Source organism: Loxodonta africana, chromosome 10 (assembly GCF_030014295.1).
Source record: "Loxodonta africana isolate mLoxAfr1 chromosome 10, mLoxAfr1.hap2, whole genome shotgun sequence".
In the NCBI taxonomy this organism is placed as follows: domain Eukaryota; kingdom Metazoa; phylum Chordata; class Mammalia; order Proboscidea; family Elephantidae; genus Loxodonta; species Loxodonta africana.
The window spans coordinates 18,804,934-18,830,413 of NC_087351.1; the positions used below are offsets into that span (position 1 = coordinate 18,804,934).

General features: G+C 42.4%; 1 protein-coding gene across 2 annotated transcripts in view; it reads left to right on the plus strand.

The window, feature by feature from the left end:
- Window positions 1-349: 349 nt before the first annotated feature.
- The window catches only part of MEIS2 (Meis homeobox 2), a 230,917-nt gene continuing 205,786 nt past the window's right edge, over window positions 350-25,480 (plus strand). The window contains exons 1-7 of one of the 2 annotated variants that reach the window (XM_003418646.4): window positions 350-640; window positions 1,916-2,148; window positions 3,693-3,834; window positions 4,529-4,579; window positions 5,512-5,562; window positions 6,368-6,517; window positions 16,738-16,852. In XM_003418646.4, the coding sequence (XP_003418694.1) occupies window positions 629-640; window positions 1,916-2,148; window positions 3,693-3,834; window positions 4,529-4,579; window positions 5,512-5,562; window positions 6,368-6,517; window positions 16,738-16,852 (754 nt within the window). In that variant the 5' untranslated portion in view covers window positions 350-628. The remainder of the gene's footprint in view (window positions 641-1,915; window positions 2,149-3,692; window positions 3,835-4,528; window positions 4,580-5,511; window positions 5,563-6,367; window positions 6,518-16,737; window positions 16,853-25,480) is intronic. The other variant, XM_003418648.3, reaches the window with a different exon arrangement.

Sequence of the window (25,480 nt, forward strand, 5' to 3'; positions counted from 1 at the left end):
AGGGGGGGAGGAAAAATTCAAGAAGCAGAAACCCCTCGCGGAGTTTTACTGGAAGAGAAAAAAAAAAAAACGGGTCTGAAAGATTCCTCCTCTTCATCATCATCAACCATCATTCATTCACTACCTTGACATTCCGGGCTTTGATTGACAGCTGGAGTGGCAAAAAGCCATGAAACACGACAGTTCGGTTACATGTGGGCTGCTGACGGGCCGCTCGTAACCTTCAGTTCGGGGGCTTGACAATTTTTTTTTTCTTCTTTTTCTTCTTTTTTTTTTTTTCCAACTGAGGGGAAGAGAAGAGAAAGAGGGGGAAAGGAGAACCGAAGAGGAGGAGGAGGGGAGGGGGGAGGAGGAGGAGGTGGAGGAGGAGGAGGAAGATCGGGAGGAGGAGGAAGAAGAGGAAAAAAGAGAAAAAGAAGAAATATCACAAGAAAAAAAAAAACTCTTTGTTGTTTTGCCTGGTTTTTTTTTTTTTTTTCTCCTAAAAATAACATATTGGAAAATTGGGAGCAGTCTCCTTGGTTTGGAAAAAAAAAAAAAAAAGGAATCTTCAGCCTAGATCACTTTCTTATCCGGACTGGGATATTAAATATACGACACATCCAGGAGTTTATTGGAGCGCAGACTGATGGCGCAAAGGGTAGGTTTAAATCCAACACTTACCTAGATATAAATCCTCGCCTAAGAGGGGCCTGTCCCGATGCCTCCTCTCCCTGCCACGCTGGGGCTGCGGCTGCTGCTGCTGCTGCTCGCTGCTTGATGATGGCGGCCGGTATTTAAAAAAAAATAGCAGCCAAATTATTCATCGGCTTCTTTCCCCCCCGTGCCTCTGCGTGTGTGCGAGTGTGTGTGCGTGCGTGTGTGCGTGTCTGGGCGCGCGTGTTCCAGCGCTGTGCGAGCGGGCGGGCGGCGAGTGCGTGTGAGTGCTGTGTGTGTGCGTGTGTGTGCAATTGTTACACGCTTTCGCCTCGCTCCAGCTTTGACCCCAGCAGCGCGATTCCCCGGGTCTCCTGCTGCCGCCGCTGCCGCTGCTGCGCCGCTGCCGCCGCTGCTCCCGCGGCTCCGGGGCGGGCACGGGCCGCGTAAGAGCTGCCGCCGCCGGGGCCGCCGCTGGGGCCGCGCTGCCGCAGCCGCTGCGCCGCCGCCTAGACTAGCCTGGGCTGCTTGTTTTGTCTCTGAAATTGACAAGGACGCAGGGAATCCGCTGCTAAATAATGTTTCTGGTAACTTTCATGTTATTCCCCCCCCCCACCCTTCGCTCCCTGCCCCCGGGGAGGTACTGGCCCCAGTCTTCCCTTGTCTTCGGCGTTCTCGTCCTGATTATTAGCGTTTTTCTTCTCTTTATTTTGTTTCATTTCGCCTTTTGATTTATTGGATCCTCTGGAGGAGGCGAAGGGGGGTTAGGGGTGGGATCCGGGGCTTCCTCCTCACACTAACTCCACTTCTCCCTCCTTTGGCTCGCTACGGTCCTGCTACCTCCGGCCCGAGCGGAGCCTCCCAGCGCCCCCTCTCCCTCTTCTAAACGCTGCTCTTGCTTCATACTTTTTCATTTTAAAATTTTAAAATATTGACCCCACAACTTTCAACTCCGCTGTGTTGACTGGTTTAGGTTACTGTGTTCAACTCGTGCTCGGTACTTTTCTCCTTTCTGACTTTGTTTTTCTTTTTATTTCCCCCTTCTCCTTCCTCCTCCCTTTTTCTTGCACCCCATTCTCTCCCTCCGTCTCACTCACTCTCTCTCTGCCTCCCGCCCTCCCCTCCTCCTTTCTCTCCCTCTCTTCTCTATCCTTTTCCTACTTCTCTCTCCCCCACTCTCTCTTCCCCTCTCTTCTCCCTGCTTTTTTCTCTCTTTCCTCTTCTGGGCTCCCCGGCCCTCTCTCCTCTCCTGCCCCCTACTCCTGCTGGGTTGTGACAGTACGATGAGCTGCCCCACTACGGCGGGATGGACGGAGTAGGGGTGCCCGCTTCCATGTACGGAGACCCTCACGCGCCGCGGCCGATCCCCCCGGTTCACCACCTGAACCACGGGCCGCCGCTCCACGCCACGCAGCACTACGGCGCACACGCCCCGCACCCCAATGTCATGCCCGCCAGCATGGGATCCGCTGTCAACGACGCCTTGAAGCGGGACAAGGACGCGATCTATGGGTAAACCGACCCCCCGGACCCAGCTTACTGTGTTCGAGTGTGAGTGCGAGTGTGTGTTTGTTTCTGTGGGATGGGAGGTGTGGGCGTCTAAGTGGGGAATTATTTCTGCATGGGGGTGGCGGGGAGAGACTTTTTCCTCAGGAAGGGACAGTTAAGGGGGCCTGCGCTTCTGCCCCTTGAATGTAAGTTCCGGGAAGATATGGCTTCCTCCACTCCCACAGCCCCGTCACTCTGGACCCCACAGTCCCAGAGTGACTGAGTCCTCGGAATCAGGCCGGGGCCTTCTTCCTCAAGGGCAGGATTCCTGGCTAAAGGATGTAGAGCTGGTCCTCCCAGGCCCCCTAACAGAGGCCTTGACGAAGGGGAAAGTTTCCTGCCCATGAGGAGCAATTTTTTTTTTTTCTCTTGTGTTTCCTACCGAGGGTCTGGGAGTCTCTAAAGACTGCTTGAGCTGGGATCAGGGCTGCTTCTGTCGGCCAGGAAGTCCTAATCACCCACTTCTTAATTCTCTGTAAATAAAGGGGGCAGACCTTGAAGTGCAGCGGGGTGGAAGGGACTGCTTGCTGCTTGCAAAGAGCAGCTCTTGATGGGGGGTGGAGGGAGAGAGTAAGGGAGATGGCTTCAAATTATTTTATATTCTCAGAGAACGCGGGCAGGGGCGGGGGTGCGCGGTGACAACCGTGTATCACCGGGGCTCTCCGGCTGCGTGTAGGGAGAGAAGGCGGTGGGATGCAGAGAGGAGGGGGCGGTCGGTAAACACAAACTGAGCACGAAGCCAGAGGCCGAAGGCGCCCCAAAGTGAAGCTAAACCGCCCGGAGGAACACAAAGGGCAGACGCGCACGCACACTTCCAAGTTTTAACACGCGATTTATTTATTTTTGTCTGCTGCAACGCTGGGAGAAATGTGGTCCTTGGAAGGCAACTCTTCAGAATTTAACATTCCTATTCTTTTGGCCCCCACACCCATGCTTTACTAGAAGTAGAGCAAACAAGTTTATAAGGCTAGGGAGGGAGGTTAGAAGAGCACCCTCGGATTTGGGAAATGTCACTGCCGGTGTGTATGTAGGTGAAGCCTTTGGCCTCTTCTGAAATGTCCCTTAAAACGCGGAGTTAAAACAATTTTTTATTTCACAGAGTTTCCTTTGGGCGGGGGGAGGTCAGGGCTGGGTCGCAGGGGTTGCTTTGGCGGCCTCTGGAGTGTGGGGAGTGAGTCTGGATTAACAACGGGCCCCAGACTGCCGGAGCGTCTTGGATGTTTCGTTGCGTTCCAACTGAGACTATTTTTACTTGGCCGGCTAAAGTGGCAGGGGGCTTCTCTGTCCAGAGCTGGGGACGTCTGAGTTGAGGGAAAAGGCCAGGCCGTTTTTTCCTTTCTGTTTCTGGCCCAGGCTCGGCTGGCTGAGGAAGGGTTGTAAAGTGTGATGCGTGCCTGTTGTATTACAGAAGGAATCCAAACCCTCCAAACTTGTTGATTACAGTTCTTGCTCCTTCCCCTCTGCACCCCGTCTCCGTGTGTGTGTCTCTGCGTGGCGCTGCCCGTTAGGCACCCGTTGTTTCCTCTGTTAGCTCTGGTCTTTGAGAAGTGCGAGCTGGCGACCTGCACTCCCCGGGAACCCGGAGTGGCCGGCGGAGACGTCTGCTCCTCCGACTCCTTCAATGAGGACATCGCGGTCTTCGCCAAGCAGGTCCAACCTTCCTGACCCACTCACCCGTCTGCGGTCCCTCACTCCCCCTCCCCTTTCCTCAGAGCTTCACTTGAAAGAGGAGGAAAAGGCAGGGACACCCGATCTGTTCCTCTGGCCCAGTCCGCGCTCTTGGCCTCCTCCCCATCCCCGAGCCTGGAGGCGAATTGGAAGCGGAGATAAATATGGGTGTTTGTTTTCCCCCCCAGCCAGGAATACAGGGGCTCGACCCTCGAATTAAAGTTGACCTGCTCCTAATCTGGGGCTTGGCCTTTTTCCCCGCCTGCAGCTACTTGAACAAGAATTGGGGAGAGGGGCTGCGGCAGTCGGGAGTGCCCGGGAGGGAAGGAAGCCGGGCGCCTCAGAGAGCGGTCCGCGCTGGGCGCCGAGGTGAGGGGGCACAGCCTCTCGGACCGCAGGATAAGGAGGTACTCCGGGGCCAGAGAACGGCCCTGAGTTCCCCGCTCGTTTAGAGGTTCCAGGTCCCGCTTAATGGGGCGAGGGCCAGAAGGCCCTGATTCCTTTTCAGCCGGCCCCACTAACTGAAGGCACTATTTCTTTTTCACATATTTTACCTGAGTCCCTCTCCTCTTCGCCTCTGCACCCTCCCGGCTCACACAGTTTAGGCAGAGACAGGGTTTTTCTTCTTCTCTTAAAGGGGGTGGTAATTCATGCTGACTTTCCCTGCTTCTTATAGGTTCGCGCCGAAAAGCCACTTTTTTCCTCAAATCCAGAGCTCGACAATTTGGTAAGGCTCACTGTGTCTTGCCCTTCCCTTGCCGCGGCCCCTTCCCTGACCCACAAACACCTACATTGTCCCTGAGCTCTGGGGAGTTCGAGCAGAACCCTTTGGAGCTCAAGGGCGACAGGGAAGAAGGGAAGAGCATCGAGCCCCCAATGGGAGATGGGGAGCCAGGGGCGGGATGGATGTCAGTGGGAGTAAAGCCCTGGGAGGCAGAAACCGGGGACGAGGCGCCGAGAGCGCGAGAGCAGGGGACGGTTCCCAGGTCTCGGCCCCGGGAGTGAAGCTGCGAGAAGTGAGTTATTTCCTCTGTTTGCCGGGGCAGGCGGCCGAGCCCCGGGCTGCTAACCCGAAGGAAGTAACCGCTGGCGCGGCGGAGGGCCGGCCGAGGGGGGGTGAGGGGCAGGCCAACGCAGGCCACTTTTAGGTGCGATTCTTTTGCTAATTTGCACGATTTCAATATTAAAAGTACTTAAATCCGCTTTCAAAGGCCCTGCCTCACCATTCATCTTGAGTATTTCCTTCTTTAGTAAGGACGGATTTCGCTGGGTGTACTGTTCTAAAAAGCCTTCTCTCTCCAGTGAAGCTACTTTTTTTTCTGGCCTGAGGTCGAGGGAGGAGACGGTTTAAGAGGTTAAAGAGGTCCGAGGCGGAGAAAGAAGGCCTGGTCCTAGGAAATAGTCCTTACACAGCAGTGCAGTGAACACGAGGGGAAAAGAAATGAAATGCTTAGGCTGGGCTTGAGTCAGATTCCTACCCCGTGGCCAATGAGGCAGAGATGATCACTAATCACTTGGTTTTTCTGAGTATTTCTTGATGTGTGGGTTTTGCCTGGCCACCTGCCTGCTGCTTCTCTGCAGCGCAGTTCCCTCACAGCTCCTCACTCCGGGCGCCTCAGCCACAGGGCCCTAACTCCACGCTCTAAACTTTTCTTTCAGATGATACAAGCAATACAAGTACTAAGGTTTCATCTTTTGGAGTTAGAAAAGGTAAGCAGGAAACGACACTCCCTGTAATGATTTAGCCACTTCCCTCTCCTAGTTGAGTTGAGGTGTTTTTAAAGAAGCTCCAGACTGAAGGCATTGATCACCTGGAGATTTTGAGCGACATGTCTTTCCTTCCAACTGCTCCACAACCCAGGGCCTCAGAAGAAGGATGAATTAGGACAGCCCTATAAATGCCTTTTATAGTAGCCCCCCACCCTCTCCCTCCCCCTCCCAGGCGTTTAGGATTGTTTTGAAATGCAGCAAACCATTTATGTTGCTGGACACTCAGCCTGCCTTGTGTCTCTATTAGCTCAGCGCAGCCTGGGCCCAGAGCTTGCACTGGGTGCAAGCAGAGGGAATCACCCTCGCTGGGGTGTCTTTACATAGCTCTGCAGCTCAATCACTTTCCCCTGGAAACATACAAAACTCCTGGCTTATTGAATCGCAAATGCTAATGCCGTCCCCCATTCCAGCATTCTCCTGTTTTGATGTTATCATCAAATCGGATTTTCCTCCCTGGGCTCCCAGTCTGAATCCAGTTGATTTCCAGTCCTGTTTTCTTTTGCTCTCTTTATTGTAACTTGTTGCTCAGGGAAGTCTCTGGAGACTAATATCTCCTGCAACAATTGCTCTATTGTTTCCTTGCCTTCAACTATTACACCCCTTAATTAGAGTTAGTTTGGAAGACAGGACATTCTTGCTCTTCCCTCATCTAACCTTGCAACCTGATATTTTTCCCCTTTAAAAAATGAAACAAAACAACAACAATAACAATCAGCTGAATCCTCCACCATGACCCTCCTTCTAGGTCCACGAACTGTGTGATAACTTCTGCCACCGGTACATTAGCTGTTTGAAGGGGAAAATGCCCATTGACCTCGTCATTGATGAAAGAGACGGCAGCTCCAAGTCAGACCATGAAGAACTTTCAGGCTCCTCCACAAATCTCGCTGACCATGTGAGTCTGAGAGCCTTTAGTGTTCTTTTAAGGCAACCAGGCAAAGCATTATCATTGTTTTGTTTTGTTTCTTTCTTTTTTCTTTTTTTAACTTGTAACATTTATCACCACTTAGTTTACTTTTTGAATGATATGATCTCTTGGATTTTTTTTTTTCTCTTTCTCCCTGCCTCTCCCATACTCTTAATTTCTCTTTCTTGGACTCCTCCTTATTGAGAGGCAAGAAACCAGGGAGGTGATGGAGTGATTTGTGCGCTTAGTCTGCGAAGTTTCCTGGTTTGGTGACTTGGGTGTTAGCAAGTTGTCTGTTTGATGTGGTGACCACTGCCTTTTCAGTTTTCACAACACTGTAATCAGTGCAGCAGCGGGGATAGAAAGAGGCAAGACAGCTAGCTGGACAGGATGGAAGAGAAACAGAGAGACAGAGAGAGAGGAAGGACTGAAAGAAAGATAGAGTTGGGGAGTGAGGGTTGATTTCCCAGTCTCTCTCAGAGATGACACCCCTGAGAATTATTGGCAATCTTGCATTGCATTAGAAATAAAAGGAGTGAACACATTACAATTCTCAGGGCTTTTGCTTTATAGAAACTTATTGCCAGATATGGACTTATTGCCAAGTGCCTGAAGCATCCTCATAATAAAAGACAGTAACCTTGATGAACCAATTATTAACAATGTATTACAGAAAGCTGAGGGAGTTATGACTGAGTAACCGTGGGTTAGTGGTTGAATTTTAACACTTTAACAGTTGGTGAATGAGGACGAAGGGTATAGTAAGGAATGACTGTGTATGCCAGGCCAGGAAAGGAGATTTTTGTCTATTCTCTCTGTTTTTAATCCTATTTTGGAACTGATCGACTGAGTCTGAGGCTTTAAAAAAAAAAAAAAAGCATATGTAGTGAGACTGAAAATTTGAAAAAGAAGCAAAGAGAAGAAAGATTGCAGCTGGTAGGGAAGGCAAGAGTGGTGAGGTTAAAAAGAGTGGGTGTGAACAGCAGTTTATTTATAGGAACTCAAGTGAGGGGGGAGACAGATTGTCTATAGATTGCATTCAGTCGAACTCACAACCTAAATGACATTGGCCATAGAATAATAACTTTGTGGCTGAAATATTAATTTATGAGTCGGAATCGACTAGACGGCAGCAGGTTTGGTTTTTTTGGTTTTTGTGGAGTTAAACAGGCATTGAGACTTCAAGGCAGCATGTGTCCTTCCCACCCCCAATTCCTGGGTGTTAAGAGGAATGAGTTGAGATACAAGGTGAATGGACCCTCTGTGAGGTTCCCCTCTCTCCCCACCAAAAGTTTTGAAAATATGCGGTCATAGAATTTAATAATTAACCTTCCTACTGTATGGGAAGCCAGTCTAAGAATACAAGTTTAAAAAAGAAGGAATAAACCCTGAGCCTGGGATGTCCTGTTCTGAGACACAGTATTTTGGTGTTGAAAGGTCCTGACCTTGTCTTCTTCGGTCAGGGTGAGAAAAACTTCAGGAAGCTATTTCATATGTTGAATGTATTAAGTGAAATCAGAAAGGTACGGCAACGACTAACCAAACCAAACACATCGCTGTCGAGTGAATTCCAACTCATAGTGACATAAAAACAGAGTAGAACTGCCCCATAGGGACAGAGTAGAACTGCCCCACAGGGTTTTCAAGGCTGTAATCTTTAGGGAAACAGACTGCCACATCTTTATTCCTCGGAGTGGCTGGTGGGTTTGAACCAGTGACCTTTCAGTTAGCAGCCAAGCGCTTAACCACTACACCACCAGGGTTCATTGTAGCAGCAGCTACAGAAAGCTAATTTGCTGATGTTCGGTGATAAGATGGGTGGTTATAGTCCATGAGGTAGCATAACGCTACCTCAGAAATATTTGTTTCCGTGGCTATTTATTTGTTTATTTTCTCTGCTTCCTGTTTTTAAGTTTCTGTGAATTGGCATTATCGGGGGAATGGAGAGGGATCTATTTACATGGTTTGTAGATGAGAGGTCCACAGGTCTCTGCGGCAAAAAGCTTTTCTCATGGCATTTCCAGGGGTCTGAAAGAACTACTTTGGCCTTCTAGAAGAGTTTTGTTGGCAACTGTCTTTCAAGTGGCTGTATGGATCTAGAGCATGGTGATGTTTACATAGAAGAGATAAGATAAACTAGGCTGTTTAGAGTACTGGCTGATAGACGATGCCAGTTTAAGGACTATAATATTTAAATATACACTTAAGAAGGAAGTTGTACCTAAGAGGTTAGCAGTTTAATAATTTAACAGTCATCATCTTTGGATAAAAGAGTCCACTGTAACATTTGTTGTTCCGCTTTCAGGCCCCGATCAAGTGACTATGACAACTGATTTATTTTGAACCCATGAGGGCTTGCCACCTCATTGGGCGTCATAATTTAAAGCTTTTTATTTCCTAGAGATCTGAACTATAACATTTTTACTTTAGCCCCCTGCTATTTGTTTTGAAAGGAAGCAATAATTTGTTCCACCAGCTCACCAAGTGGGAAATGGAGAGGCTGGCCACAGACTTGTATTTTATGCAGGAGGTGAGAGAAAACCTTGGAGAGTATGTGCCATTTTCAGTACTTTTATGTCATAGGTATATTGATTGTCTTAGTTCTAGGCCTCCTCCTACAAAGTGAATACTCTAAGGCTTCAACCTCTCCTTCAAACTCACGCTCTCCCTGCCCCCCAGCCACAAAAAAAGTGAAAATACCACAGAGCAGCTACCTGAAAAGTGGTATGAGTGGAACATTTTCAGCATGTAAATGTATCCAATTTGAATCTCCAGGTTTATTTTTTCATTTGCTTTGATATGCATATTAATACATTGCCCCAGGCTGGATCTCATTTGGTGAACGCTGGTGCAGGGGTGATGCTGAGGCACTTCAGAAGGACTGAGACAGCATGTTGTTTTCTCTGTTTTATCTGTTGGCCCACTATTCTGATCTACTGAGCTTCCTCGTGGTTTTATTTGCACATGAAATGCTGAGAGCATTTCAACTTATTGGCTATGAATAATGACAGCTAAAAAAGAAGCGTAGTTTAATTTGTTGCGTGCCAAGGTTTCTCTTGTGGAGGTGACAGTTTGTGACAGCTGTTTGACACCCCCAAAACACATACACCTCTATCCTTATTAAATGGTATCAAGCTACATTGTGTGTGTGTGCGCACGTGCATGCACACGCGCGCACGAGCACGCACACACGCTTAAGGAGGGAGTTGGGAAGGATACAGAGTCAAAGAGAAAGGAATAAATAAGTGTATAATTCTGTAGAGTGGAAAACAGAGAGATGCGTCAGGAGCAAAATATTAGGTACCAGTATAGTTTTCAATTTTCTTATTAAAAGTTTGAAAATAGAAATGAATCACAGCAGTTGATATAAACATCTTGAAAGCAAGTATTATTGGAAGACTTTTAAGAATGAATTTTATATACTGAGTATTACTTAGGAAATCAGACTGTTGTGCTAATTACACAGTCCGTAATGTTATGTAAATAATATGATGTAACATTTTTTTTTAACATAGATGCGTTAAAAGAAGACAACCACAATAGTCTTACCTTCCAGACCTTATATTCAGCAAAGATACTGAATCTGTTATTAATATTACATGTTGGCTATTATGATGAAAGAATGTTGGGAAATTAAATAGAAGATAAATTTGAAACGTTGGCTACTATTCTCTTGTCTTTTGTAACTATCTTACTTCATAATGCTTTTTTTTTGTTATAATGTATTTTATCTTAGACTGTTGTTGTAACATAAAAGTAATAGTAAGAGTTAAGAGACAGCTATTGTAGCATTCTTTGGAATATCAGGGAGAAAAATACATGATGGTGAAAGGAAATAGAGCTCTGTTTTCCAGCAGCAGTTCATGTTAAGTTCCCCAGACATTCAAATTCATAATGTTTAAATAAACATGCCAAGAAATCAATTAAAAAAGAAAAAGTTTCAACCTGAAAACTGCTGTGGAATAACTGTAATTTTTCCTAGTCTGTAGTATTTCTGAATACTGGGTGATGTCCGCAGGGTTTATTTTGCAGAATTTTAGGCAGGCTCTTTAGATCAAAGCACCCCTAAAAAATGAAAAATTGTTTTAATTTCTGTGTTGAAAGCTATGATTTAAATGAAGATATACTGGTATTTTCTTTTGCATCTCTGGATATATGCATGTTTATTTATACCTATTAAAAAAAGAAGAAAAAAACTTATGATGGGTTAGGTTAGAGGGAGAATTCCCAGAAGCAGAATACAGGCAAATGCCTAGAGATAAATTCTATTACTATCTGAAAGATTAGAGAGGGGTGAGCAGCAGGGAGAGGAATAGGCTTCAGCGGCTGCTCTATAGAATATCAAAAGGAAAATAATGAGACTTGGTAATATTATTAATAAGAATAATGATTTATTGTATCAGGTAGTTTCTTATGCTGTAGTATAAAACTAGACCTTAGGAAGTGTTATCCAAGGCCCTGGGGACCCACCTTGGTAAAGTTTTACCTCTGAGCTCTGTCCAGCTGCTCTAGAGACATAGCTGGGGGCCTGGGTTTTCTTTTGTTGTGTTGTTTCATAGTTTCTGGTGGTTGACAGTTTTCCTGTCAATTTTCCATCAAGAATAATTACTCTATGTAAATCCTTTAGACAGTGCAGTTGGAGTATGTTTGCAGAGTAACTGCAATGAGGCGAAGTTGAAGGTGCACTTCTCAGCCACATAGACATTCACCACCAGATTAAAATTTTCAGATTTTTGGTATTCGCTTTCTTCTTTTTTTCAGCCTGAATGTTTTATGGGCTATCACTATATGTTTCAAAATTATAGGGCACATTTTATAATATGGTATTATGATAAAAATACAGGAAAAAATTCATCTTCTCTAAAGGTGGCTCCGTGAAAATGGAGAAATCACTTGCAAAAAGGTACTTGCTACTTCTTTGACAGTGGCTCACCTATCAATTCCTGAAGCTTAATAGAGTGTGGGCGTGGGGAGAGAAGGGAAAGACCCCTGCTCTATTTACATTTTTAAAGAGTGAGTCTATGTGCTGAGAGCACACACGGTTCTCCTGAGTTCTTATGTCAACTGGAGAATAATGAAGGTGGAATTCCAACTGTTTTCAAACCACACAGTGAACTTTTTTTTTTTAACATTTATAGACTTGAATACCCCGGTATAGGCAGCCTTATCCTATTTTTTAAAAATTAATTTTTTGCATAGTGATAATTAGGAGTTAAAACGTCATCAAGTAATAGGAAATAAGTATCTTAATATTAATTATCTTAATATTAATTGTATCTTGCCTGTGTTGTTTAAATACATCAAGTCAAATTAATTTTGTATGCTGCATTTGCTGATTAAAATATCTTTATATATGCTTATATTACTCTCCACCTAAAAGCACAGATCATGAGTTGCTTTACTGTATTCTGCAAGTTCACATATAATTTTATCTCAATGTTACGTATTATGTTTTAGTTGTGTAGGTTCTGGAAAAGCTAATATTTGTAAGTATTTTTTTTTTTTCAATGATAGAAATAAGAAGAAGAACTGGAAATGACTTTAGAGATTATCTGGTCTAACTTCCTAATTTTGTAGAGATAAAGGAAGTGAGTACCAGAGAAAGGAAGGGTATCAGTTGCCTAAGGTCACATGACCCATTAGAGGTGGTACCTTGAGTCTTCATCCCAATCTACTGTTCTCTCTTCTATTTGAATCACCTATTCATTTTGGATTTAAGATAAGTTTCGGATAATTTTAGATTGAATTTGTGTGTGGTATTTTTTTTCCTCTTGTAAGTTTAATCCATTTTACTTCGTCACTCAGTTTTATATTTATTTAGAAATTCTTATGCATTTTACCCCATTGTCTTTTGGCCGTGCAAGAACCACGAGCTGCATCGAATCATGTACACAGGGAAATAACCCATTGATTCACTGGGATTTATTAAGTGTTATCCTGTAGACAAGTGCCCCCACAGAAATGCCGTAATGGTTTAAAATGTTACAATTTCCACCATATCTGCAACTTCCTCAAAAGAGGAACACATATGATTTGCTTCCTATGCCTGGAGACGCCTGTCCTCTCTGTACTCTTTTCTAGATTTAGCAAAATTCAATGACGGTGCTAAATCAATTTTTTTTTTTAACTTTCAAGGGAGAAAACACTGGCAGAATTGTGTGTTCTAGGGAAAGCTGTGTGTAAATGAGAAACAGAGGAGAACAGCAGAGTGATCTCCTGTGGCCCTGCTACTACAAGCTCTCCCCATATTGTCTCCTGCTTTTATATTAATTACAACTTGCATTATCAGCTGCGAGTCTGTAGCCCAGCAAATAGAAAATACTGCCCCTGGAGACCTAGCTTCTTGTATCTATTTTCCATCTCCTTCTATTGTACTCCACTCAGTATTCACTGCTTTTCTCCTGGTAACACTGCTCTTTAATGCAATTACGTAAGAGCAAGAAGTGTACCGTATTTGACTCCCAATTATTAAAGCCCCTGGGAATAGAAACGTGTTCGTTCCTTGCCCTCGGGTGTCTTCCTGATACTTTTGGCTGAAGAATAGGACATACATTGTGGAATCCATGTACCTGAATACTGACACACACTTGCACACAGAGCATTTCTCTTTATTTTTCTACATACGTCATGTATTTTTACATGCTTTCGTATGCCGCTTTGGTTTCCGGATTCACTAAACTTCTGCATATAATTTGGCAGAAAGCCAGGCAGTTATTCTTGAAGGATGTAAACTTGGAAACTTCTAGGGAAAAAAAAAGAAGAAGAAGAAGAGGAAAGGAGTTGCGATACAAACAAATATTTCAATCTGAAAAAAAAACTGTTGTGGGTAAAGGGTTGTGGTTTGTCCTCATACCTTACAATTTTTTATGACAAAAGAGAATTTTATTGACCACAGTATCAATATTTGTCTTGCATATAATCGCACTGCAACGTGCTGCTGAATACAAACAAGTTTGGGACAACTCCTCAACCTTGAAACCCCAGAGGGATTGATATGTTCTTCCTTCTTTCAAACTAGATAAATATCAAGTGATACTCCCTAGTCTGAGTCAGCCTCTCAAACTAGACCATAAAACTTGAGACACTCATTGGAAATAAATATCCTATGACACCTTTTTAGGACAGCACTTTTGAGGGTCTAGGGAGAAAGGAGAGCCCTGGTGGCACAGTAGTTAAGCAGTGGGCTGCTAACCAAAAGGCTGCAGTACAAATCCACCAGGTGCTCCTTGGAAACCCTATGGGGCAGTTCTACTCTGTCCTATAAGGTCGCTGTGAGTCAGAATCAACTGGATGGCAGTGGGTTTGGGTTTTTGGCCTTAGGGAGAAAGGAGGCATCCCTGGGTGGTACAAACAGTTAAGCCCTCAACTACTAGCGAGCACACCCAGAGGCCTGGCAATCCGCTTCTGGAAGGTCACACACAGCCTTGAAAACTCTATGGGGCAGTGCTAGTCTGCACACATGGGGCTGCCATGAGTCAGAATGGACTGGACAACAATTAACAACCACCAGCACCAAAGAGGAAAAGAGCTAGGGGAAAGGCAGTTTAGCCAGTGAACTTGAACAAATAAAGGGAATGGGCTTACTCATTTAGAAGTACCAACTGCTTTTAAAGTAATATTTGCTCATCTAGCTTGTTTGTCTCCCCTTTTCTTTTTTCTTTGGAAAACACCTCCTCCAGAAAACCGGCAGAAGAAATGCACTGAATTATAAATTAATGAGGCCTGACTTGAAAACTCAGCACAGGGCTGACTGATAGAGGCAAACCAGTGTTTTCAGTGGCAGGAAGTCCTCGGTGATCCCTTCAAATCACTACAGTGCCCAAACAGAAAGGCTTGCTCCAGCTTCATTTGAACGATTATATAATAGCTATTGGATGACATTTGCCTTAAAACATAGTTGAGGTGTTAGTGGTTAATTATTGTAATTTTCGTGAGGGGTAAGGAGCTTTTATAGCAGCTGGCTTAATAAAAGAGCCTACAGTGCTTAAAATTAACATCGCTTGCTGTGTACCCTGAAAAGTTGAGCCTAGGTGAACGTGTTGCAGTTATTTATTATTGCATTTTCTAAAAGAAAGCGCTAGCCAGTGTTGTCGCAGGACAAAACTCACGCTATGCTATTCTTTCTTTCTTTTTTCGTGTAATTCTTCCCCCTCTTTATCTGATTGCCGTCCTGACGCAAAGAAGTTGCAGAGCTTGAGGAGTCCCTGTGTTCTGTTTGCCTTCACCTTGAAACTAGTGGAGTGGCTTCTAACTTAGATAAAAAGAAAACTCACAGGCTTGACTTTGTCTTGATACAGGCAGCAGAGACCCTTGGTTTTCATGGTATTTGACTCAACCTCATTTCCTCATCGACTTTCTGAAGCGTACCTCTATTTTAGAAATGTATACCTGTGCTATATTTATAGTTATGGAATTGTTGCTCAGGGTTTTCACTTTGAATCAACTACTTGCCTGATGGCAGTGCCAGTAACATTATTTGATATAGATGTTACTTATCTGGAAACCCTGGTGACGCAGTGGTTAAGTGCTACAGCTGCTAACGAAAAGGTCGGCAGTTCAAATCCGCCAGGCGCTCCTTGGAAACTCTATGGGGCAGTTCTACTCTGTCCTATAGGGTCGTTATGAGTCGGAATTGACTCGACAGCAGTAGCTTTGGTTTTTTGGTTTTGGTTACTAATCTGTCTAACTTTATTTCATCTATCAAAAATGCCAGATATTAATTTATAATCAATTTGTAGCAGGTTCCTAGAGGGGGAAAAAATTTTTTTTGTTGTTGTCATTCCAAGTAAGAATAGTTCCCTACTTTGTCTTAATTTTGGCTTCTTGATTTTATTTTGGTAAAATTTTATGTTCTATATGCACTCCGTAGAGTTGGTGTTGGGAAAAATGACAGTCTGATATTTTTTTCTGGACAAACTATATATAATGGCCACATGGCAAGATTACTTTCAGATGGTCAAGATGTTTGCATGTTGTCTATATGTCTGTCTGTCTGTCTCCTTATTTACTAATTCTTGTAAGAAGCAGCGGCGTACTTTAAGAGATTGATATTGCTTTTTAAAGCTGCTTCCTCCTCCTGCCCCCCAAAGAATTCGCTTGCCAGTGGGCCTGTGAGCTTATTTGAAGTTGTCACATACAAGTGACAAGTGTGTAGCGCTGGCCTTAAGGCTGGTCTGTTTCATGTGTTGTTCCTACTCTCCATTTCTGCCAGAGGAAATTCCATCTCTTGCCTGCCTTCATGTGGTGCTGATAAAGTCCTTCCTGTACATTAGAATTCCTGTTTTCCTTTAAGCAACAGCAGGGTATTGGGAATGATCAGGAAAGGGGAGGGGGAACAGGAGAATACACTCAGCAAAGTAGCATGAGCTATAACTGTTTGCCTTGCATGTCCTCTGAAACCTGCATTTCTCCTAGGAAAACAGCCCTGCTCGGTGAATTTAAAGCTTCCACTAAGCGCAAGTGAAAGCCCTATCCCCAGTTCATTACATGTCCAGAAGTTCATGTCTGTTTCTTTTTTTCCTTGTTGTCTGTGCAGATTAAAACAGAAATTAATAATATTTTAGATAGTGATGCAGTGATAGTGTCCTTGCATCTCTTGGTGGCATAATCAGTTGCCAATAATTTCGAGAGTTCATACAGGCTATTTTAGGGCAATGCCTTTGAAAGATGTGAAGGACTGTCCTGTATATTCTTAAGTCTCTGGCTTTTTAAGGGTGTCATTGAGTTTTGTAGCTTTTAATATGGTAGGATCCAAGAGCACTGGGACCTTTTTTTTTTTTTCTGTTGAAGAGTATGCCCTAATTAGGATAAAGGATAAAACCCAGAAAAATAACAAGAGTAAAAGTGACTTTTGCATTTTTCTCGATAATCTTTTTTTCTTACTTTAAAAATCAACTGTGTGGTGGCCTAATTTATATACAGTAAAGTGCACCCATTTTAAGTGTACCGTTCAATTAGTTTTAACAAATGAATACACCCCATCAAGATTGTAGATGTAGCCATCATCCCATCAAGATTTTAGAGAATCTTTTTCTTTCTTTTTTGTATGTATTCCTGAAAAGACAGAACGCTGTAACGTGGTGTCTCTGTGTGCCTAGTTCCATAAATACTGATATGTGCACGTTTTTTGTCTCCTTCTGCACCTCATGGTTCCTCATTTACATCTGAACTGGTAACCGTGGACAAATTCCTTGGCATCTTGACATCAGAACCCTTCGTCTTGGCGAGACCACGATGATGCAACCTCAACCCACTCAGCAGGCACCCCAGGACCCTCCAGTGGGGGCCACGCTTCCCAGAGTGGAGACAACAGCAGTGAACAAGGTAAAAGGTCAAGATTTTCCTTGTGCAAAGTAGGTGTGACTGAAGTAACTTTATTTTCTGCTATCAGTACATCTTCCTCAGTGTAAAGAGGAGACTGGCAGGTTAAGGGATATCATCTGCTGCTATTTGGGGAGACAGTATTTCCTCTTCTTAATCTATATTATTAAAAAAAAAAAAAGAATCAAAGTGAGCTGCCTAATCTTGAAGTAGGCATTATAATAACAATTGATTAGTTCTGCCAATTCTTTTACAAATTTGGTTAGCTACACTTCCCTTCTGTGTATATAAGGAAATAGAAATGACAGACCTACTTTGCTGCTATGAGGCAGTAGTTTGAATTTTACTGTACACAGGATGTTTTGCTGGTAATATCAACTGTAAGAGTTCTCTGTACTCAAGCAATTATGCCTCTAAAGCACATAAGATGCAAAAATCTCTTCTTATTAGTTCCAGAAGTAGTATATGAACTCTATATGGAATCTTATCTTGGGAAAATGTTTTTTTAAATTCTTAGAATATTATTTATCCCCATTTCCATTCAGCCGACATGGTGACTTTTGTCACAAATCCTAAAAATTAGAATAATCAGAGGGCAAGGGGGACAGTAACTGCAGATGACAAGGAAGCCTGGTACAATTTAGAACAGTTTTACTGCTTAAAACTCACCTATTGCACAGAGAGCAATTATGTATTGGTAGGGATGACTCTTCTATGGCTAAAATGATAATTTAAAGGAAGATACATTATTGAATGTGGGCCAGGAAAGTGTATAGATTTTACTTTTTAATATTTTACATTAGGTAGTGTCTGATCTCCTAGGTCTATTTCATCTCTATTATGACTGTGTTTATGGCCACAATATTTAAACATTAGACAGGCTTCCAAGTAAAGGACAGTTTAACAGCCTGAGCTCTAGTCATATATGCCATTTAAAAGGGGATGGTTGATGCAGGGTGGGTGTCTTCACTTCTCCAAGTTTCTGGCCGGGGATTTTGGATTTCTGGGGTTCTAGAAGAGTCTGGAAACACTGGTGGCATAGTAGTTAAGTACTATGGCTGCTAACCAAAATGTCAGCAGTTCAAATCCACCAGGTGCTCCTTGGGAGCTCTGTGGGGCAGTTCTACTCTGTCCTATAGGGTTGCTATGAGTCAGAATCCACTCGACGGCAACAGGTTTGGTTTTGGTTAGAAGAGTCTAGAAAATGTCCCTTCTCAGATGTCACTAACTTTAAATGGGCCTAAATTATTATCTAAACCGAAACCAAACCCAGTGCTGTTGAGTCGATTCTGACTCATAGTAACCCTATAGGACAGAGTAGAACTGCCCCATAGAGTTTCCAAAGAGCGCCTGGCGGATTCGAACTGCCGACGCTTTGGTTAGCAGCTGTAGCGTTTAACCACTATGCCACCAGGGTTTCCAAATTATTATCTAGGTTTTAGCAATTTACAACTACAACAGAGATGAATATTATCAGATAGCCAATTGTGGAGGAAGTTGTGAATTGTAACCATTTAGGTTTTATATGCTGTTTTTATTAAAAAAATTATTAGGCTAGTTAAATTGAATATAAGAAAACTAAGCTATAAGCCATTTTGGAGGTAACATGTACATGACTTCAATGGATCTACAATGTGATAACTTAATTTGTGGTTCCAAGTCATGGTGATGGACTTCTCATTATGGTTAAACCTGGAAAGCTTTCTATGAGTACACCGTCCCCTCTCTACCCCAAGTTACTGCAATTAAAAAAGGGGTGAAATGTATCTATTAATCAAAACAAAACACCCTAAGCATCTTACAAAAGAGGGGAAAAGGAGAAGCAGACTTAATGGTCTAATGAGGCTATCTTCCAGAGACTTGTTGTGTGTGAGGCTCGCTTTGACCTTTCACTTTGCTCAGGAGCCCAGAGCTTCATTTTTCACATTCTTGCAATTACGTTAACGCTTCAAGCATTTCTGACTCCAAGTCAGCTAGCAACATCAGGCATAACTCAACACTGTGAGTTTTTCTCCTCTCTGTAGATTCATTAACAGGTCACCAAGGTCCCAACTGAAATTTAAAACTGACTGGTTCTGTTCGGTTAGTTGAGTTATGGCAAGATAGATAGCAGGAAAGGGCCAGAAAGAAGGGGAGGAGGGAAAGAGAAGACCCTGGGATTTGGGGCAGAGAATAGTTGCAGCAAGGGGCAAGGCATGAAGTTTTATCATTTTGGTTAGATCTTTTTTTTTTTGTGGGAGGTGGTCAGGAACGCGAAAAAGCTCTGAGACTGATACACTGCTTAAAACAATACGTACAAACCTCTCAACAGTGGGTAGCCACACCCACTTATCCAATGCTGAAGGACTTGATCCCTGCAGGATTTTTTTCTTTTAATCATATCTCCATGGGATTAAAGAATAGACATGGTAGCTTATGTGTATGAGTACTAGGAAGTTAGTCATCTTATTGTATTAAAGTTTGAGGGGGGAAAAAAGAAGGTATGATTCCTATAAATAGAGAATGTTTTGACATGGAGAATTTCCTACCTGGCTTACCACCCCAGTGGATCCAAAACACATGTATAAGGTCATTCTGATTTTTATCGCCGACTCTCTAAGTTTTGAAGGCCAGGCTTGAGTGTATTTTGTCATATTCATGCCCTTATTTGCCTTTTAAACATTTTTTCAAGTTATTTTGATATTTGGTCCCACCAAATTGTCCAGAGTAGCTTTCTGTGGGAAAGATTAATTATCTGCTCCAGGGCAAAGTCAACAGAGATATTGACTGAAATCACATATGCTTATCCAAGGTTAAATCTTAGGGTTGGTGTATAACAGAAAACCTAGGGGGGAAATTTATGTTCGGAGTATTAAATATATTATCATGTTTCATTGAAAACTGAGTTTGGAGTTTAGAAAAGAGTTTTCTTGCTTATTCAGAATTTATTAGCACAACAGGCATATGGAAAACTGTAAAACGATTCAGTTTCAAAACAAATTATGATAAACAGAAAAAATAGAGATGAATTGTACTAAATACAATGTTTTCATACACATTTTAAATTAAACTTTAATAGCCATATGCTATAAAACAATACATGCATTTATGTTGCTTTATAATTTCTCGTGAATATTTTTGCCATAATGGTTACATACACATCTTTACTTTGGAACTAAAATATACCTCATTTTATGACCCGATAATGAAAGAGCTACAGTTACACAGGTGAAAGGTCATTTTGTCCTCCTTCTGTGTGTGTGCAGCAAAGTGAAAAGCGGGGGGAAATTAAAAATAATGTAAGAAATAAACTCGGTAAAATGTAAAATCTGATTCCCACTGTATCTCTCAAGACGGCTCATGCCTAGCAAGAAACTATATAAATGCGAACCAGACTTCATTCACCCTGATTTTTCTTGCTTGTAGTAACCAAAGGGAGGAGTTTGCCTCGTTAGTCCCCTTAGAATGAAGAAATGAATTTGATTCTTTAAGGATAGAATTAGGGTGCAGACTTGGGGCTCTGGGGAAGTTACTGGCTCTATTCATATCTGGTTTCCCATCAGTAAAATGGGGCTTGATAATAAGGCTTGGGGTCCCTGACTCTGTACCTGCTAAGTCAAAAGCTGCTTTGTATTTCATTGTGTATTTTGCCAGAGTAAAGACTAGGAAGCAGCCCCCTTGTTCAGAGAGCACTTTGAGAGCTTCAGATGAAAGGCACAATATATGTACCAAGTATTATTATTATTGATGGGTTTGTGTAACTCCCATTAACGCTGATGGGAGTTACGCATGTGAATTGGCAGGAGAATAGACCCCTCAGTGTTTAGAGCACACGAAATTTACATTTTTTCCAGTGCTGTAATTGAGATGTTGACAAATTGGAGAATATTGATGAGCCTTTGTTTTAAGTATTTCGTGCCAAGTTTGTTTTATTTTTCCTGGTTTGAACAATGGTATGGGTTCAGCAGCAGTGAATGAAAAGGGTAGGGTAAAGATAACTTTGTATTTCAATATTTTGATATGTCAATATGAAATAAATTGTCTTAGGCAAATGGAATATGCTGTTTTAATCATTAGCTATGCATGAAAGAAAAATTGATGTTGACATCTTTGCTGTAAAATCGTTGTAATGGGGCCTTCCTTACAATTCATTTTTGTAAAATTCATTTTGTACATTTTGCAACAATTGAACAATCCCTGCACTGTGAATAGGCAGGATTCCCAGAAATACCGAGACAGTTGGCCCAGTAACTGCTGAGCTCACACTGCACAACACACGCACGTTAACCATACTGTTGCCAGACCCGGTTTAACCTAAATACATTAGCTTTCTAGCATCCCTGTATCTCTAATCTTTCAGGACACAGGGCTGTACAAAGCAGCATAGTTTGCCTCGGCTCCGTGACCCACCAAGCCCCTTCATTGAGGACCCCATCTAACATCCAAGCAATGAGGCTGGAATTCCATAGCTAGGTGTTTATTTATCTATGCATGGTTCTTTAGCAATCATGGCATTGAAATCCACAAACACCCCTTTTATATTGAATTAAGTGTTTATGACTAAATGAGAGTCTAAAATATTATTATGCTATTTGACTTTATAATACATGCCACAGTTATGAAATAGGATCCCCCCCCACCAAAATATTCCCAGTTATATATTTAAAGTAGAAGAAAAAACCTCAAACCCATTTATTGTAGATCCTGAATATGTTCTACTGGGATTTCTCATTCAGTCTAGGAAAACTCTGTCAATGGAATGTTTTCATAGTGGCGGCAATCTCTTTAAAATAACCCTAAATACAATATGACAGATGCCATCTGGCATAATCTTTCGCTAGTTGCTTTTAACTTTTATTTTTCCTAGAGCTAAGTTCATCCCAAACTGGTCACTTACTGTTATGGTAAATACAGTGACATTTCTTTTCCTTCCTGTCCTCCTAATTGTATCAGAAAATTCTTTGAGAATATAATTGGCGATTGAACATTGCCACAGAAGAAGCTGTTGTATATGGAATATTTATGTTGCATTGTCTGTCTTCCCCGCCCCCCCGCCCAAAATGAAGTGGAAAAGAATGCCATTCATTAGCTATCAGTGAATGTCCAAATAATTTCTGTTGGTTTTCATAGGCTTTTTAGAGTAGTAACCATTAGAAATAAAATTAAACTCTTCTAATAAATAAATGATCTAGGAGCATATAATTGTGCCCATAAATGCTTAAAAGCTTTCTGTAATTGCTGTTAATTTTGAGTAATTTCTTCCTATATGTATCAACTTACTCAAAAAACTCAGAGTTGGAATTTCTAGATTTTTTTTTTTTTAACTTAGTCATGTAAAGGGATGTCTCCTGATGCCAGTTAGAGTTTAATTTAGAGTAGTAATTAAACTTGAATACTGCCTCATAAACAAAAGATAAACAATAAACCAGCCACGTTCCCTGCTGTTTCATAGCTTTCTTTCCCAGATGTTTTAGCCTGATAATTTTTACACAGTGAACTACCTAACATGGGGTTTTGTGGACAGAGGTCAAAAATGAGTTTGGTTTTTTTGTTTTTCTTCTTTTTTGTAGTTCATTTTTCCCTCCAAAAAGCACAATGAGGAAGATTTTCCACCACAGAGATTTAAAAAATTAAAAAAAAAAAAAAAATTCCGATTAAAGGCTTAGTGCAGATGTGCTTTAAAGAGAACTATATTTCTTTTTCCTAGAAATTTCTTTTTCTTTAAAACTATTCCAATAACGAATGTCCTTTTTATTTAGTGATAGAAAAAGAAACATTTGTTATTTAAGTAGAATCTTGATTCTAAGTCAGAGAAAGAAGAGGTTGACAATGGAGAATTTTCCTGCTCCCCCATTTTCCTGCCTGCCACCCGCGACCAGCGGTACTTTCTGTTGGTATTCTTCCTTTGGCTACAAGGGTTTCTCTGTCCAGTTCTGGACCCTTCCACTGTCAGCCATGATCTTTCTAATTGTCAGGTACTAGTCGGCCCGTTCATTGCAGAAGCCATGTTATTTTCACTGGGTGGGGTAATTACTGAAAGCTGAGAATAGCTGCACTAAAGACAGAGGGATACTTTCATGATCCCATTAGCATAAGAGTGGGTGAATTATTCATGCCAAGTGAGGATTCTATGGGGAAAAGTATAGTTAATGCACATAGTTTTTAAATGTATCCCTTTCTGCTCTGAGACTAAATTCTTGTTGGAATCAGTTCTCAGACATTTACGGGAAGGCTCTGGTGGCGTGTTAGATGCAGTTCATCTCTCTCTGTTTGCAGCGCTCTCAATAGAGACCATCTGGCAAAGATCCAAAAGGTGATTAAACAAAATGATCAGCTCTTGTTGCTGTGTTACATGTCCAATACTCTGGATTAAAAAACATGACCCACGACAGTCAAGCTGACGTCATGCGGCTCCCCCTCCGCCCCCCTCTGTGTAAGAATTCAGATGGTCCGCAAATGTGTGTGCCATCTTTGTGTCCTTATGGCCCATAATCATGAACAGGTTGTGCAAATGACTCTCTCTGTAGCACTGTCTGTTCCAGCAGCATAGAAGCATTTCATATTAATTGGGTCAGTCTAATATTCATATTGACATGGGGAAAATTACCAAAATTTATTCTTATAGCAGACAATGAATATGCGGGCTTTCTGCTATGAGGGAAGTGAAATCTGACAACTGGCTTGTGCAACTGATTAATTTTTCTCGAAATTGAAGAAAATCAAAGCATGAAAAACTGTCATTCTCTGAAGACAGTGCACAACCCTTTAGAACTAAGCAAAATGGGTAGGGTGGTGGGGCGGGGGGGGTGCTTTAGGGAAGCTTGTGGGAATGAGCTGTGGTTTTAACGCCACAATCAGGGATGAATTTACAGTGCCATTCCTCCCTTCCCATAAACAAGCTGATAATCACAGGGAAGCTGACTCCCAATTAGCTCTTTCTTCCTTCACACAGACCGGAGTGTTTATATGTCCTCTGTTAAGCCTTGCTATGTCATGACTGAGTTGGTACCTCTCATGTCAAATTCAAAAGTTTGGAAAGAAAATGTTTTATTGTGAGGAAACCCTGCTAATAAGCAAGGTAATTTTCAACCCATTGTTTCACGATTAAGGTAAAAATGCCAAGATTTGTGACTGCAGGGGCAGATTATCTTATCTTTGGGGATTTGCACCACATGCCAACTAGAAATATAAACTGAACAAACCAGACATTGTAAGGAAGTGATTGAAGAAATATTGAGAGGCAATCTTGGAATAAAATGCATATGTGTATTTATAACAGTCGTGTGAATTGCTGATGGTCTCATTTGCATATGCCCAACTGTGATTTTATCAAGGGTCACTTTCATGTATGTTAGTGAAGGCATTCAAAATATATGACTGTTACGAGGTTATTCACAGGTTGTGGCTGATCGTTTAGTATTGTAGAAAGAGGCAAAGACTGATATTTTAGGATAAATTTGAGTGCAAATGCCAAGAAAAGGTGAAGAATAAAGCAGAAAAGAAAAAATTCTTAAAAGCCTTTTTCGAACATTGTCAGTCCATGTCAGGTGCCCTTTCTAAGGAAGGTTAAAGCAGTAGGTAAGAAATTCAGACGGGCACAGTACTCAGGGAGGGGAAGTGAGGTTCCCCTTGAGTCAGTGCAATGCGGCAGATAAAAGGGACTTGCATAGCCTTGGGGGTCTTAAGGCTATTATAGGGCAACTCATGCACTGTTATCATGCTGATTTTTCAATTGATTTTTGGCTGAACAGTACTTGGTGAAGCCCTCCAGAGCCTCAGACACAGCAGCCCTTATGGTGCTATACGTTGTAATACACGTGTTCTGTTTTTCTCTTCATTGTCTTTACTTGGCTTTGGAAGAATAGTCTGTAATGACGCCATGTTGTTTTCCCTCTTCCTTTTTTATTTTTATTTCTACTCTCAGAGAGTATTTTGGAAATTCTTATTGTCTGGGGGGAGAAATGAGAGGAGGGTTAACTTTTTATTCATCTTCACATGCTGACATTTGTTTTTAATTTGGCCTTTAAAAATATTTTGATGTAACAGCAGACAATATCAACCATTTTTATCTACCAAATTTATCCCATGGTAGTCGGTCTGGAGTTACTCACTACCTTTCCAATGACAGGCAAGAAAGCAGCTCTGCGATTTCACTGAAATCTAGTTCTTCATAAAAGCAAGCGCACAGTGTTTCAGTACCCCTGCAATTCAGTGATACCCTTACAGGGTGGATTATCCAATAAACAAGGTAAGCACAGGCTTACTTGTGCTTACTTACTAACTGATAGTGAACAATTTCACATGGGTTCCACATCTTTGATGAACCCATGTGAAATTGTTCACCTCAGTAAGTAAGCACAAATCAGCCCGTGCTTACCTTCCCTACAGGGTCATCCGCCCCTGTCAGGGATTTTAACTTTGAAAAGAGGCTTTCATTCTGTAGAAAGGTGCTGTGGGGTTGGGAGAGAGATCGATACCAGCCATACCTAGAAAGAAGCAGAATCTTTGATGTGGTGAAAAAATGTGAAAGTGTTCACTATAGCTGATGTAGTAAGCAACGTACTCACCGTGCTTACCTTGTCTATTAGATAATCCGCCCCAGTCCCTCTGTTTGCTGGAAAGCAAGATCTTGAAAAGGGAAATAATGGAAGA